The sequence below is a fragment of the Archocentrus centrarchus genome, unplaced genomic scaffold (assembly GCF_007364275.1).
Source record: "Archocentrus centrarchus isolate MPI-CPG fArcCen1 unplaced genomic scaffold, fArcCen1 scaffold_96_ctg1, whole genome shotgun sequence".
Lineage (NCBI taxonomy): Eukaryota > Metazoa > Chordata > Actinopteri > Cichliformes > Cichlidae > Archocentrus > Archocentrus centrarchus.
In genome coordinates, this window is record NW_022060305.1 from 330,948 (window position 1) to 346,757 (window position 15,810).

General features: G+C 42.7%; 1 protein-coding gene across 1 annotated transcript; it reads right to left on the reverse strand.

Moving 5' to 3' along the window:
• Nucleotides 1–545: 545 nt before the first annotated feature.
• Nucleotides 546–15,719, reverse strand: LOC115778025 (cell wall protein DAN4-like). The gene is made up of 5 exons (XM_030726043.1): nucleotides 15,630–15,719; nucleotides 14,003–14,511; nucleotides 12,568–12,696; nucleotides 3,167–3,220; nucleotides 546–581 (listed from the first exon to the last, which is right to left on the reverse strand). The coding sequence occupies exons 1-5, from the start codon at nucleotides 15,676–15,678 to the stop codon at nucleotides 546–548; spliced, it is 777 nt and encodes a 258-aa protein (XP_030581903.1). The 5' UTR covers nucleotides 15,679–15,719.
• Between the last annotated feature and the right edge of the window lie 91 nt (nucleotides 15,720–15,810).

Sequence of the window (15,810 nt, forward strand, 5' to 3'; positions counted from 1 at the left end):
GCCTTAAATGTGGAGCTGCAGCTCTGTGGATGCTCAGAGCTGAGAGTGTAGAGCAGATCAAACATCACACCAAAATCTGTGGCAGTCAGCCAGGCTCTGAAGGAGAGCTGCAGCCTCCACCGAGACAGCAGCTTCAACTGATCCAGGGACAGTCTGCTCCTCCAGCAGCTCCTCCATCACGGCTCTGATCCAGGACTCCACAGGAGCTCCTTTATGAAGAAAACTGTGGAAAGTTTAGACGTTGTTCAGCAGTGTGGGACACATTTCAGAGAAGATCTTAGAGAACATCACTGAAGCAGAAGCTAAACATTATAATGCAACTAAAGCAAAATAATCAGAAAAAATAGCGCCATCAGCTAATGTCCAGTTTAATTAAACATTGCTATCAGACAGTAAAGGCACAGTAAAAACACTGCTCACTTTTTGGCCTTTAAAAATAGCTGCTGATATCAGATGTTAAAAATATGCTCATACTGTCCTCAGATCAGCTCAGCTGGTGGTTCTTCATGATCCGCAGAGCTTCTTGAAGATAAAGGATGAATCCTTTAGTGCATCAGTTCCAGGATGAGGATGTCCCGTGTCTGCAGAAACACAAAATCCACAGCAGCTTCAAAACAATTAATCAAGCATGCTCATGATGACTGAGTGTTAGAGTGAATTTGCTTCTGTAGTTATTCCCATTGCTGCTGTACAAACTAAATTTAATGAGGAGGACCAGCGTAAAAAGATCTGGAAGTAGCTGCACAGATTTTTGAGTTTCCTCAACTTCCTAAAAAGATGCTGGACAAACAGAAGCTCACGCTGCCTGAGAAAGATATATTGCAGTGCTGGCAGCACTTGTATGCAAGTCTTTGGTCAGAAAAACTGCAGCAATCCAGGAGTTTTGTTAATTGTCTTTAATAATGTCCCAACAGGCAAGCTGAACATTTGATTCACAGAATCCCTTCCCAGTCTCAATCTAATTTTCTTGCAACCATGACTGAGTGCAGAATGATGATAACAGGTATATGACTGGGTGTACATGTGGGGGTGGTCTCCTGGAAGACAGAAACAACCGATTCTATTATCAGCAGAGTTTTGAATAACCAGAGAAATAATAATCACATCTCCTTCTGCTGCGTGAAGCACAGGCACTACCATACAATGTCCACAAGAGGTCTCTGTAGACAACAAATTGGCAACCACAGAACACAACTTAAGTTGCTAACAACAAGGAACAACAACGGCAAAAAATAAGCACAGTTCTAAAGCAAACCAGTTCCTCTCTGCATTCTTAACATAGCTGGATGTAATCATCACCAGGGAGTCTAGTTAGTAAACTTACACTTGAACAGGATGTAGCTAACATACTATCAAAACCACAGCAAATACTCTACTACCAAACACATGATTAACATGTACAAATGTTATAGCTGTTATTATGTGTTGAAACCGACCTTCAGCTCATTTCCTCCTGGTTTCAGCGTGTTTGTTTATCAGAAATAAATTACACAACAATGGAATAAGGAGTCAATTATTACATTTAATTAGAAACTTCACACAGGTTACAGATCAATCTGGACCAGACAGCGAACCACGACGGCAGCGCCTGTGACGGCAGCAAGGCCGCAGAACACTTATCTCTTTGTTCTGAAACAACAATAATTTGGCCCTAAATTGACTCTAAATTCTAAATTTATGTACAGCACTTTGGTCAAACTCTTGTTGTGTTAAATGTGCTAAATAAATAAACGCGACTTGACTTAAAAACAATAACCAGAATCAGGGCACGAAGTCTGATCCCCTCCTAAGTTAGGTCCAGGTTCATATACTCAGAGCTTATCTGCTCTGTTACATCATGCAATAAGAAACATGTGAGACGAAGGATCCCAGCAGCTGCTTCTTCGTATGATCTCGGGGTTTCTCCTTGTTGGGTCTCCTTGTTGTCTCCTCTGGGCGTCTGTGGCTGACCATCGCCACCCCGCCAGAGCCTCCTGACATCTGTTGGCTATAAAGACATCCCCACAACGAACACACCGTCCCTGCCTCGCACCAAACATGCGCTTCTTTGTTGTTAAAGCAACTATTTTCTTTATTTTATAATCTAAGGCAAAATTTCTCAGGCAGATAACGGTACGATAGCAAAAGCAAGCACATAACATGATTATATTTAGTTTCATAAAAGCTCACTTCCTTCACATGCTACGTAACCTGACAAAGAAATAACAGTTGAAGATTTATTGATGCACAACCCTATCGCCACAAACTGTCTAATAACTGTGGTTCTCCGTGGCCGCTTTATTAGGAACATCAACTCTGCGTGCTGGGTGCAAGACCACTGACGGAAAAGTCCTTAGATTATGGTGTCCAGATCACACGATGACACATCAAACGGGGAATTTTGCACGCTGCTGTTCAGCTGACACAAGCTCTCAGTTCCAAATGTAAAGGTGAGCAACCTTTTTATAATGTTATCAGTGGTTAGTGACAGCGTCACCTCACAGCAGGAAGGTCCCGGGTTCAAATCCAGCCCAGGTTCTTCCTCTGTGGAGTCTGCATGTTCTCTCCGTGTCTGTGTGGGTTCTCTATGGGTACTCCAGCTTCCTCCCACAGTCCAAAGACATGCATGAGGTCAGATTAATGGCTGATCCTGATTTGACTGAGGGTGTGAATGTGAGTGTGAACAGTTGTGTGTCTCTCTGTGTTAGTGTTGCCTCTCTAAGGCTGTGGTGAGAGTGCATTTCAAGGCTGCGTTCACAAGGACCTCGACAGCTGAAAGGAGCTCAAACCCGTCATGGTTAAAGGCAGCAGCAGCATCGGTACTGTAGGTGGCGCTGTGCTGCAGTGATGCCCGATCTCAGTGTGACTCCGGCCAGTATTGAACATGGTCGCGCGCCGCTGACTGCAAACATTTCAGTGATTAGTTTCTCCACCAGCTCACTTTTAAGGTAATAAAGAATATTTCTGGGTATTTTTCCAATAACTTCAGCACTCTGGAGCACAGAGGAGAGGATCTGGACAGTTTGCAGATGGAAACCAGACAAGACGCCGACTCCCTCTGTCAACCAGGAGGAGCCGCCCTGAGCTCCAGGCCCACAGCATGAGGGAAAACCTTATGCTTTCAGAAATACCAGAGAAAATAGAAGAAGACCCGGAAAGTACGGTGAAAGAGTTCATTCAGACTCACCTGAAACTCCCGGAGGACACCGTGAAGACCATCAGCTTCCATCATGTTCACCACCTGGGAGGGAAGCAAGCGGACAGATGCAGACTCAGACCCATTGTGGCCAAATTTGAATATTTGAAACAAAAAGAGCTGATGAAGATCTGCAAGGAGCTGAGAGGAATGGACTTCAGCACCAAAGACCAGTTTCCAAAGAGATCCTGGAGAGACGCAAGGTTCTGTTCCCGATCTGGAAGAAGTTCATCCAAAGAGGCTCCTGATGTACTGACCTACCAGATGATCTGTATCCACTCAGCACCTTTTCTGCTGCTTTCTTTCTGTCTGCTCTGCTTTATGAAGGCTCTGATGGACATGTCTGTATAGGATCATTAATGTTGGTTCAGTCAGAGCCTTGGTTTGTCCCCTCCTGCTGTTTGAAATCACTCTAAGATGGTTCTTTGGTGTCTGCTCTTCCTCAGCCTTCTGTACTCAGCAAATTAGATTTCAATGGAACATTTGTTAAATGTGTATAAAACTGAAGATCTGGTTTCCGTCAGTCAGTTTGGCATGTATTTCTTTAATGCAGTTCTCTACATGTTTATAATACAAGCGACTCAGAATTTGAATACTGCCATTAATTGTGATTTATTATAGCTTCATCTTTACTGACAGCACTTCTCTGAACATGCTTCAGTATCACTGAGCTGAATGTGAACCAACGGCCTTCCACTTTATTCCCATTTACAAACATGGCCATGAAGTCCCTGAGCTCGGACAATATGAGTCTGAATATTTCCATAAACTTCACTACACACACACACACACACACACACACACACACACAGTTTCAGCATTATTTGGGGTTTTATATTCCTGTCACATAATGATAAAACCCAAGCATGTCTTCATGGGAACTCTGGGAAAAGGAAGCCATTCTTAAGGAAGGGCAACAGGGAGGACAGGCTGAGGTTTGCCACATTACCAAAGAACTGGACTGAACATCAGTGGAACAGACCTGATGGAGCGCTGGATCTGTTGGTGTGTGTGGAGGAGGTCAGGGGAGGTTCAGCAGTGAGTGTCTGCAGCCATCTGGTAGTCAGCTGTCAGTGGTGTTGGAGATCAAAACTGTTTCTGTCCATTTACATTTAAATGTTATTTTTATGTTTGAATATGTCAGTAAAGTATTAGTGGAAAGACAAGCGTTAAAAGCTGTGTACCCAGAAAAACAAATAAAGTAAGTCAGTAAAGTAAGTTCTGTATAAATTAGTGAAACAGCGCCCCCTCCAGGATATATCACCGGTAATTATGAGTGCTTATGGTCAAAGGCGGTACTGCACTGTGAGAGCAGCACCAATCCTGGTGAGGCTTTTTGGGGGGAAATATTAGGTAAAAAATATCTTGAAAATGAATTCCGTGGTGAACTGTGCCACACTGCCCAGGAGAGTACACACTGGGAAAACTTCATCATTTTAGTATTTAATTTATTTCTGTTGCTCCTGGGGAGGCCCGAGTGGTTCGATCCAACAGACGAGCTGCTGCTGCTCAAACTGCTAAAAATGTTCATGCTGGTTCTGATAGAAAGGTGTCACAACACATCTTCTGTTTTGGCAGCAAAAAGGGGAACCAACACAACATTAGGCAGGTGGTTATATTGTTATGCCTGATCCACGTGCATCTTAATATACGTGTGTGTGTGTGTGTGTGTGTGTGTGTGCGTGTGTGTGTGTGTGTGTGTGTGTGTGTGTGTGTGTGTGTGTGTGTGTGTGTGTAGTCATGACAAGAATCTGAATAACATTGGGAAGGAAGGGTCATGTCAGCAGATACAGTTCAGTTTTTATTTATTTACGTTTTTCTATTTTAGTATTCTGTAAAAATATATATGTATATATTAGTATTAGGGATGTCACAGCACCACAGCGCGCTCTTACAGCGTCTCCTGTTGTGTTTTGAGGTGTGAGGCGAGCAGCAGCTTTGTTGATAGCATCACCTTCAACCTCCTTCTGCAAACATAGAAGTTTCTCATCCATATAACAAACTGAATTCAAGTTTTTATGCCCACGTTTCAGCCGCACCCTGAACGTCTCTATAACGTTCAACCACTGAAACTAATGTTGCTGTTTAGGAATGCAGGTAAATATCTGTAATTTTACATTTTATTTAAAAACAATGACATACTTTTTTTTTAACTTTTTGTAAAACAGTGAATTAGAAAATTCATGGATAATAGCAATAATTATATTTTAGCATTAAAAATATAATTTCAATTAAAGAGGTTGTGCACACTGGTGGATTAGACAGTACAGAACCACTGGTATTTACCAATGCTGGTAGTTTAGGACAGGTGTGGTATAAACCTTACACTGGGTGGAGGTCTAATAAAATCTTTAAGCACTGCATTATTTTGAACTCATGAGTCATGCAGAGCTAGAGCCCAACAATATAAGTAAGGAGCTGGGGATCAGCTGAGTAGCTGATTAAGACCCCTTTAAATTTCTTTACTGGATCTTGGGAATAAATAGCTCTCTGTGCATCATGATGAACACACAGGTACTGTACAGTTGTACCAATCATGATGTTTGTGAACTGGTCCAGTTTCAGTTAAGCAGCTGTGATTGCACTGGCGGGCCACACCTTGAACCAACAGAAACCAGGAATGACGTCAGTTTGGATCGGAAGCGTTCCCTCCCTGGGTGGAGTCTGAGGATTATCAGCCAAGTTCCTGAAGGCTGTACCTCCCTCTGTGTTTCAGTACTTTAATACTTTTCGCAGGGGAGGTCACTGTCACGCATGCCTCTGCAGTGGCCTCCAGTGCTGTCTAATACAGTTACCTGAACAAGTATTCAGAGTATTCAAAGAACTTTGTCATTCCCTCACATTCACATGTGATGGAACAAAATTCTGTCTTCAGGTCTCAGTGTTGCCCATGGAAGAGTTCTGAAAAACAGTAAGTATATTAAAAAGAATTGATATAAAAATAAAAATGTAAAATATAAATGTAAACAACTGCAGGAACTCGTACAAGACAGCAGCATGAATGAGTGTGTGCAACATTAGGACTGGCAGAGGGAGCAGTGCAGCTCCACAGCCCCACCAGCAGTCTTATCTTCAGGGAAGAAGCTGCTCCTCAGTCTGGTGGTCCTGCTCTTAATGCTCTGCAGCCTCCTGCCTGAGGGGAGGGGAACAAAAAGTGTGTTTGCTGGGTGTTTGGGGTCCCTTCAGGATGCAGGTGGATGTTTTCCTGCATCTGGCGGTGTAAATGTCTGTGGTGGTGTTGGTGGAGAAGCTGACTCCACCAACCCTCTGTGCTGCCTTCACCACCCTCTGCAGAGCTTTCTTCTCTGCCAAAGAGCAGCTTATGTACCACACAGTGATGCAGGAGCACAGGACGCTCTCCACTACGTCTGCAGAATGAGGAGAGGACGGAGCATCCAAGTCCAGAGCGCCTCAGTGTTGCACCAGGTGTAACTGGAGACCATTTTACTGATGTTCCACCTCATGCCTGCAGTCGGATTAATCATCATTAGTGATGCATCTGAAATTAAAAGGATGTTTTTCTATAAAGTCATCCATAGTTTGGTACTTAAATGGAAATGGAGAAAGTGTCAGCTGCTCATTAAACTCTGTTTGACTTTTAAAATGGGAAATTGCGCTACTTCAAATCCTTGAAAAATATTCATGCTCTGATCTCAGGACTCATCTAGAGGTTTCTGGAAAAGTACACACTCCCACAGAGGCGTCCGGGTCTCAGGCCGTCACGCCTCTGAGGTGAAAGCGGTGAATGAAAAGTAAAAGTCAACAGTGTTGACAAAACGGCCGAGCCCTGTCTCACAAACAGGCGAGCGTCCTTTCAAAGCTCTGATCAGGTGAAACCGTCAGGTGATTACCTAACAGCCTGTCAGTCCTCATCAAACTCAAGTGCACTGCTAATGATGTTATATCTGAACCACTGAGCAGAGAACCTGAGTGTTGTTTGGTGCTTTACAGAGAGCAGAGAGCGGGCTATCAATGAAACTGATCATTAATCCATGATTGTTTATTCTTTCTTGTTTTTCTTTTCGTTTCCTGTTACTACCTGTTAAAGTTGAGGTTAAATTCTGTGTCCTGATTTGTCCAAACAACCACCAGAAGCTCCTGCCAAACATTTCTGTGCTGAATGACCGTCAGCGTCCAGTCTTGATTTAAAAATATTTCCAAAATAAAAGTCATGCCGATGTCAAAGAACAAAGTTCGCTGTTGGCTGGACGTGCTTCTTGAATGTCCTCGTTAGATTTTTCAGTCAGAGAAAGGTTTTTATTTTCAAGAATTGTTTTGTAAATTAAATAAATGATCTTATATTCAGAGAGGACTAAGAACACCAAATAAGCTGAACACCACAAACTCCCAGCATTTTGCTCTGGTGCCGTTTTCCCATCCAGCCGAGCTGCTGAGCTGCATCATCATCACCTTTCAGATGAAGATGTGCTGTGTGATTCATTTTCTATATAATCCAGATGAATGTTGATTAAAAAGGTGGAAACATCTTCTCTTTGAGGGCATTTCTTTATTTTTCCTGTTTTCTACCATCTAAAATTCCAGGTTTCCTGTTCTGGAATTTTTGTTGTCTTCAGTCTAAAAAGCAACAACGGGGGCAGTTATGGAGGAAATATGATTACAAAGAAATATGGTCTGTTTTTCAGCTCCCAGTGGTCTGACAGCCGCTGGAAGTCCCTCTCCTTCTCCTGGGGGTACCCACTTCCCAGCAGGAACCCAACACATTTCCTCAATTACTGAGTGTCAGCAAGAGATGGCGCTTTCTTCACAAAAATGTTTCAACATTTCATGTTGAAGTATTTTCACTGGCTAAAACAAAGCTACTAACAATCGTTGAGCACGTTTTGAAAATCTAAGATGGATGCCTAAAATTGTAGTCCGTATGACCTTTCAGATTACCAAGTCACACGTGGGGGGTCTCATTTCAGCCAAGGACCAGTCAACCACGGACTCGCCAAGGTCCCGTCAAGGATCAGCCATTTTAAATGGCTGCATCTGTATTTTAGTTTAATTACACTATCTTCATCGGCTGCCTGTTAAATCTAGAATTTAATTTAAAATCCTTCTTCTCACACATGAACTCCTGAATGATCTGGCCCTGTCATACCTTAAACTTACTTATGGTTCTTAAGAGTAGAATGGAGGCGAGCCTTCAGCTTTCAGGCCCCTCTTCTGTGGAACCAGCTCCCAGTTTGGATTCAGGAGACAGACACCCTCTCTGTTTTTAAGATTAGGCTTAAATTTGATAAATATGATAAAGCTTATAGTTAGAGCTGGATCAGGTGAGCCTGAGCCCTCCCTTAGTTATCCTACATCTCTCTCCCCCTCAGCTCCAACCAGTCACAGCAGATGGCTGCCCCTCCCTCAGCCTGGTTCTGCTGGAGTTTTCCTGTTAAATGGGAGTTTTTTTCCTGTCTCTAATCTTGCTCATATTGGATTGTCCAATCAGTGGGGTTGTCTTTATTTTAGGTCTTTACCTTATAAATAAAGCACCTTAAGGCAACTGTTATACTGGGGGAGATCTACCTTTAGATCAATATACAATTTGATGCTTGCAAAAGATGCATTAAAGGAAAATAACAACGTTAAACAAAGACAAAAAAAATATATATATATAATATATATATATATATATTGGAGATTTGTTTATTCATATAAAATATGCAACATAAAAAAGCCCACAGAAACCTAAATGAGTGAAAGTGTTTCTCTTTGCTGACATGGTCACTGTGACTCATTGAGCCCATCCCAGTCTCTTTATCTGCTCCATCATTCCTGGTCAGAACACCCAGGTTCATGCATTCCACAGCAGCCTCCGCCTCGCTCCACGCCCGGCTTCTCTTTCTGTCTTGTGGCCGAGCTGTTGTGTAGACAGAATGAACTTGGACTTTGCTTGAAAGATGAATCAGACCTATAACAATGAGGATCTGATTTCAGCATCTAATTGTCCTGATGCAAACATGATAAACAAAAAAAGTGGGACACTGCAGCTGCTGCCAAACAGAACACAAATAGAAGTTATTGCCAGGCAGGAAAAACACTGGGCAAAAACATACATGTGTACATAAAAAAACTCATCTTTTTAGACTACTGTATGTAAAAAAAAATAACATGGGACATTATATAAGGGAAACATTTGTTACTGTGAACAAGAGCATTATATTTTGCATTTTTTGGTAAACAATCATTTGAAATGTACAATCTGACTGTAAAACTGGGTGGAGCTGACTGTTATGTCACTGGCAGCAATCGCAAAGGTGGAAAATGTGAGTGTACACACAATTATGGGCCACAGCAGGTTTTTACAGAGCAAACTAAATGACAGGGCATTAAAAAAAGTTACAAATGAGAATATAATTATGATCATAAATAAAATCCATGTCATGTCTGTGAATATGAGGACTTGTGACATAACTATCTCAAAACAGTAATGTGGCAGTAAGTAGGGAATATACAATGATAAAGTTAAATATGTTAATGTTTTGGAACCCAGATCTTTATAAATTGGTATTCATGCAGTGAAACTACACACTCACCAGCCACTTTATTAGTACACCCTTTTTGGTACTGGGTTGGATCCTTTTGCCTTCAGAGCTGCTTTAAGTCCTCATGGCTCCGATCCAGCACGGTGCTGCAAACCTTCCTCAGAGATTTTGGTTATGTTGACATGAACCAAAATCTGCTGATTGTCAGCTGCATCCATGAGTGACTCTCCCGTTCCTCCACATCCCAAAGGCGCTCTTTGCACTGAGACTCTGGTGACTGTGGAGGTCGTGTTCACAAACCAGCCGAGAGATCTGAGCTTTGTGACATGGTGAGTTATCTGCTGGAAGCAGCCATCAGAAGAAGATGGTACAACTGCGGTCATAACAGGATGGACATGTCAGCAGCAACACTCAGGAAGACTGTGGTGTTTACACAATGCTTAGATAGTACTGAGGGGTCCAAAGTGTGCCAAGAAAATATCCCCCACACCTTCACACCAGCAGCAGCCTGACCTGCTGATACAAGGCAGGATGGAGCCATGCTTTCATGTTGTTCACACCAAATTCTGACCCTACCATCTGAAGTCACAGCAGAATGTGAGACTCATCTTCTGTCTGCTGTCGTCCTGTTTTGCTGAGCCTGTGTGAACTGTAGCCTCAGTTTCCTGTTCTTAGCTGACAGGAGGGGGACCCGGTGTGCTCTTCTGCTGCTGTAGCCCATCTGCTTCAAAGTGTGGCACGTAGTGCATTCAGAGATGCTCTTCTGCATACCTCGGCTGTAATGAGTGGATGTTTGAGTTACTGTTGCCTTCCTATCAGCTGGAAGCAGTTTGGCCATTCTCCTTTGACCTCTGACATCAACAACTGGATATTTCCTCTTTTTTGGACTGTTGTCTGTAAACTGCAGAGATGGTTCTGTGGAAAAATCCCAGCAGATCAGCAGTTTCTGACACACTCAGACCAGCCCGTCTGGCACCACCAACAACAGCAGGTTCAAAGTCACTTAAATCACCTTCCTTCCTCGTTCTGGTGCTCAGTTTGAACTTCAGCAGGTTGTCTTGACCGTGTCTGCATTTCTAAATGCACTGAGTTGCTGTCATGTGATTGGCTGATTAGATTTTTGGATGAGTGGAACCGGTATACCTAATGCAGTGACAAGTGAGTGTAATAATCTAACCTAATCATAGTCACAACACTAACTTAGGGATTAAAAATAATGTCAAACTATTGCGATTTTTAAAAGAAAATAGCAAAAGTAATACTGGTCAAATATATAACTATTATATTTGTTAAGATTACAAAATAATAAACTGGCATTAAATGGAAATACAGTACCAGTCAATGGGTGAGTGTGTCCAATCTTTTGACAGGTACTGTATGTAAAATTAGTCAAATTTAAATTGGCCCAGATGTATCAATTTGTATAATTATGTTTAGAATGTTTCCCTTTAATAAAATCGCATATTTTATTGTTGTTGAGAAACAACAAAGCTGCACACTTACTTCCAGAGAATAAAGGTTTATGAGACAGACAGTAGTTATGGCAGATGTTCATAAAAGAAATCTGAATCTTGAATTTAAAAAGAGCGTGAGACTGAACATGAAGGCTGAGCTGGTCTTCCACAGAGGTTGTTACTGAGTGATGGTGTAGGTCCCTGCTTGGCTCTTCGTCGGCTTATCAGTCTGATCCTGAAAAGATGAATGAGCAACGAGAGCAGAGTGAATGTTTCTCCTAAAGCAGCTTCAGGGTCATACACACCACTGCAGTAATGGTGGGTGGGTGGATAGAGCTGCATTAACCATTATAATTAGAAAGTGACTGTTAACAAATGCAATAAATCACACACAACTTTCAGCGTTTGCAGACATCAGGAAGGAGAGCAGAGAAGAAAATGTTTGAGTTAAAGTGATGAATGTGAGCTGAGGCTGACAGTAATCATTAACAGAGGTGTGAAAAAGACGGAGATTTTTTTACACAATGTTTGCTGATAACAAAGCTAAAGTATTTTAGAGCCACGTTTCTTATCCCTAAAGTCAACACGCGCTCACATTGTCAGCTGCTGTTTGTCCAGTTCCTTTCCATCACTTTGTTAAATTACAGGTATCACACTCTGATATCTTTGTGCTGCCTGTTTAAACTTTAGTGCACGATTCAGACTCTGTAAACTTGTCATGTCAAGTGTTTTATTCCATTTTAAAACTGTGCCTCTGTACGCTGCTGAGATCTGCAGATACCGTGCGTTGTGCTGAGGCTGGAGTTTTTATTTTTTCCGCTGAGATTAACGTAAACCTTGTCTGCTGCAGGGACTGAGACGCTTTCCCAGGCGTCACGTTACCGCACACAAAGACTCAGCCAGCACACACAGTGCTGTGTGTCTGCAGGCTTCAGCTGCAGCTCTGAGAACAGCTTCAAATACACACCAATGTCTTTGTGAGGACAATGTTGTGATCTTCCCTTTGAGAATATTCAGATTGTCTTGAAGTCAAAATGCTTTAAATCAGGTCTGTGATTAACATTCAGACAGCTTTAGATATTTGACTTTGGCGGCAAAGTTTATTTGTTAGTGGTTTACTTAAAATATTGTGACATTTTTGTTTGTTTGTAAGGATCATCATGCTGAATATAGTATATAAGGATCATAAACTTATCATAGGGATTCTTTTCTGCAGTAATCTTTAAGCCTATTGAAAATCCTGTTGACTTTCTGTTGTGGGAACCAGTTCAGTGGGAACTTCTGGGCTGTCCTGTGGAAAAGCAGTGATGCTCTTGTCTTTGCAGACTACGTCTCCACGTGAGGACATAAGCAGCGTGACTGCACTGTTCTTACTGAGAAACAGATCCGGGCAGAGAACGTTGCGTCTTTGTGAGGATATCAGCAGTTTCATGTGTTTCAGTAGGTTTGGACTTACGTAAGATCTCCCATTGGTGGCTTCGAAGCGGCTGTGAGTGGTGTACAGAGGGATGTCATCTCTGCTAGTCAGGTGGTTGTAGGGACTGAAGCTGCTGAAGCGCCCCCTGCAGCAGCAGCACCACACCAGCTGGAGAGACAAAACAATAAGCTGGTCAGCTGTAACACCAGAGTCAGTGTGAATATTTAAAACACTGATGATGGAAGGAGGAAGCTTATTAAATACGAGATATGTGAAAACAGTGCAAATATACGTGGTCATCAGCCTTTGGTGTCTGTTTGTTTTGGTGAGAATCAACATGCAGAAGCAGACTGTGTGCAGAGGGAGCGTGCTCCCATCATGCTGTTAGTGCTCAAGTGCTACAGTTTATCACCATCACAGAAAGGCACCAGTGCAGTTTTATTTGTTGTACTGGCTGAACTGGATCTGACACCATAAAACAGAAGCTTCTGCTGTCACTGTGGAGAGTGATGCTAAAGGAGAAAGGAGTCGGTTTGCTCTCAGATTTTTATGTGAATTCAGTGAGAATAAGTCAGTGGTTTAAGTCCAAATGGAGCTACAAACCTTGTGACTTTGCTCCGGGGCAAACGCTTAATGCTGGTGTCCTGTTTCACTAACGATCGCTGCTCTCACAGTGAAGAATAAAAGTCCTATAGTCCTCGTCCATGAGTCACAAGTGTGCTGTTTCTTATAATTGCTCAAACCTCGGGGGTGCATTTCCTCTGCTGCCTCAGATTTCTTAGTGAAATAAAGTTCCAAATTTAGTTATAATGTAAAAGTGGTGGTGACAAAAACCAACAGGGTGACTGAGTGAATTATCCAGCAAGTTTTACTGTGGCAGGAAAAAACACGTTGAACCACAGGAGGCTGCAGATGGACAGATTAGCAGCAGATGTCACCCACAGGTTTCAGGCTTCACTCAGGTCATATCTGGGGTTTGATTACTGAGTTGGAAAGTTCAACAAATTTGTGCAGTTATAAAGAAGAAAAGCCTGAATTGAGTTCCTGTAACTTGGAGGGCGAGAGGACATTTAAAACTAGCTGGAAGAAGCAGAGAAGTCTGAAGACCTGCTGAAAGCATTGTAAGGTGATAACTAGGTGATAAGGTGAGTTGGCCTAGTGAGGACTGAAAGTCCACTAGCCATGGGACAAACACCAGAGGACACCTTGGGTGTATCTTTGGCTGCCAGCAGCTTTAACAAAATGGTATTTGACACCCTGGGAATGAGAGCACATTGGTTACCAACTGTGACAGTGGTACAGTCACTGAAGAGACTGCATGGTACTCCTGTAACTAAAACGGATGCAGTGAGTTGGTCTTCATCTTTGTTGCATCCGATTGCTCGGGTCTTCATAAAGATATGGCCTCACCGTATTGACTCCCAAGGCTGGAGGTACAGTATGGAACAGAAGATGTTAAACTGTGTGCACTCACCAGTGCGATCAGCAGCAGGAGCCGCAGCAGCAGAACCACAGACGCCAGGACCAGCAGAGCTATACCCCACCCAGGAACTCCCTCACTGCTGCCGGCTGCAGGCGCTGTCGTGCTCTGGGTCATGTTCGAGGTTGTACTTGAGGCTGTATTCAGAGTTGAATTTGGTTGGTTTGGGGAGGCAGAAACAGGTGAGCTCGTGGCTGTGGTCGTTCCACTGCTCGCCGTGGTGGGGGAGGACGTGGAATTGGCACTGGTGCTGGGAGGAGGCGTGGTAGGGCTTGTGGTGTTTGCTGTTGTATTTGCAGAAGAGTTGCTCTGTAGTGTTGGAGCTGCGGTCGTCATGTTTCCGTCTGTGGTGGTAATAGTGGTTGCAGATGTGCTGTTGGTGCTGTTGGTGGAGTCAGTAGATGTTGACGTGTTGATGGAAGAGGAAGTGGTGGTTACAGGTAGAGGTGTTGTGGTGAGACTGTTGGTTTCAGTACCACTGGTTGTTGAGTTTGTGGAGGACACTAATGGAAAAACAACGGTTTTTAATTGTGTGCAACAATTTTCAAAACTGATTAATAATCTTATGATAGCTTATGATCATTAGCATCGGGGAAATCAAAGGTATTGATAGATTTTAATGCCTGAAAACGGAATCATTTGCTGAAATATAATAAACATGCATTCTCTGTAATGGCCACCGGGGTGTGACTCCTACACAAAGAAGCTGATTCTGTCTGCGATAAAATGGGCCTGCTGCTGATCTGTGAGCTCACCTGATTGAGACCATAAATTCATCAGGTGAGCTCACAGATCAGCAGCAGGCCCATTTTCATACTTTCACATCTTAGTGAATAAAATATGGTGTTAATTATGAAAATAATTAACATTTTGGGTGAGTCCGGTTTTTCCTTTTCTTCAGAAATCATTACCCCCCTATACACAGTTTTATGTAGGAAATATGTTCCTTCTACCAAACTACAGCTAGCTGGGGCATGGTTGCTGCTGGGTCAACAATATAGGACAAACAAAAGATATAACAGCTGAAATATAACAGAAAGTGATTACTGAACATTTAAAAATGCTGAACACCTGTTTTTGAACCATCAACAACAGCAAACCTTCAGTTTAAGGAAAGAGGTGAGCAGTGGTGAAAAATCATCCGTTTCACGAGGGATAAAATCAGCTTCAGCTGATTTGCTGTGTTTTGATTTTAAAATAATAAATTGAATGAAGACCGCAGATGAAGACAACAGACCATAGAAAGGCATTTCTGTGCTGCACTGAAACATGAGACGGACGTCACAGTAAAGTGAATCTCAGGTTTATGGCTGATGGTCAGACAAAAGAAAATGTTTGAAGACTGAATTTAACTGTTTTTGGACCGTTTGTCAATCAGCAGGTTAATAAATGATTTAAAGAATTGCACATTCTTGAATTCTGAGCCCGTCAGCTCCAGACGGCTGGTAATCTGTGGGGTCATTACTCTCTTTAATCTCTTCAACCTCTTTGCTTTCCATTATTTGACATTTTTCTTCCTCGGATGCTTATTTTCTATTTTTCTTTTAGCCCCAGTGAGACAAAACACTTAGAAAAGAGTAAAACAAAAGATACAAAGACTGTGAAGGTGCAGTTTTCCAACCTGAGGCGGTGAGGCTGAGAGCGAGGCAGAGTGCGAGCAGCGTCTCCATCTTTCTGCGGGAAAGCCGACAGTTTGTGACAAAGATCTCAGTGTGAGTGGCTGCTGGAGTCTGTTTCCATCCAGAGAAAGACTCCTTTATATGCCCGCCTCACCTGCACACAGGTGGGGTTGAGAGGGGGGA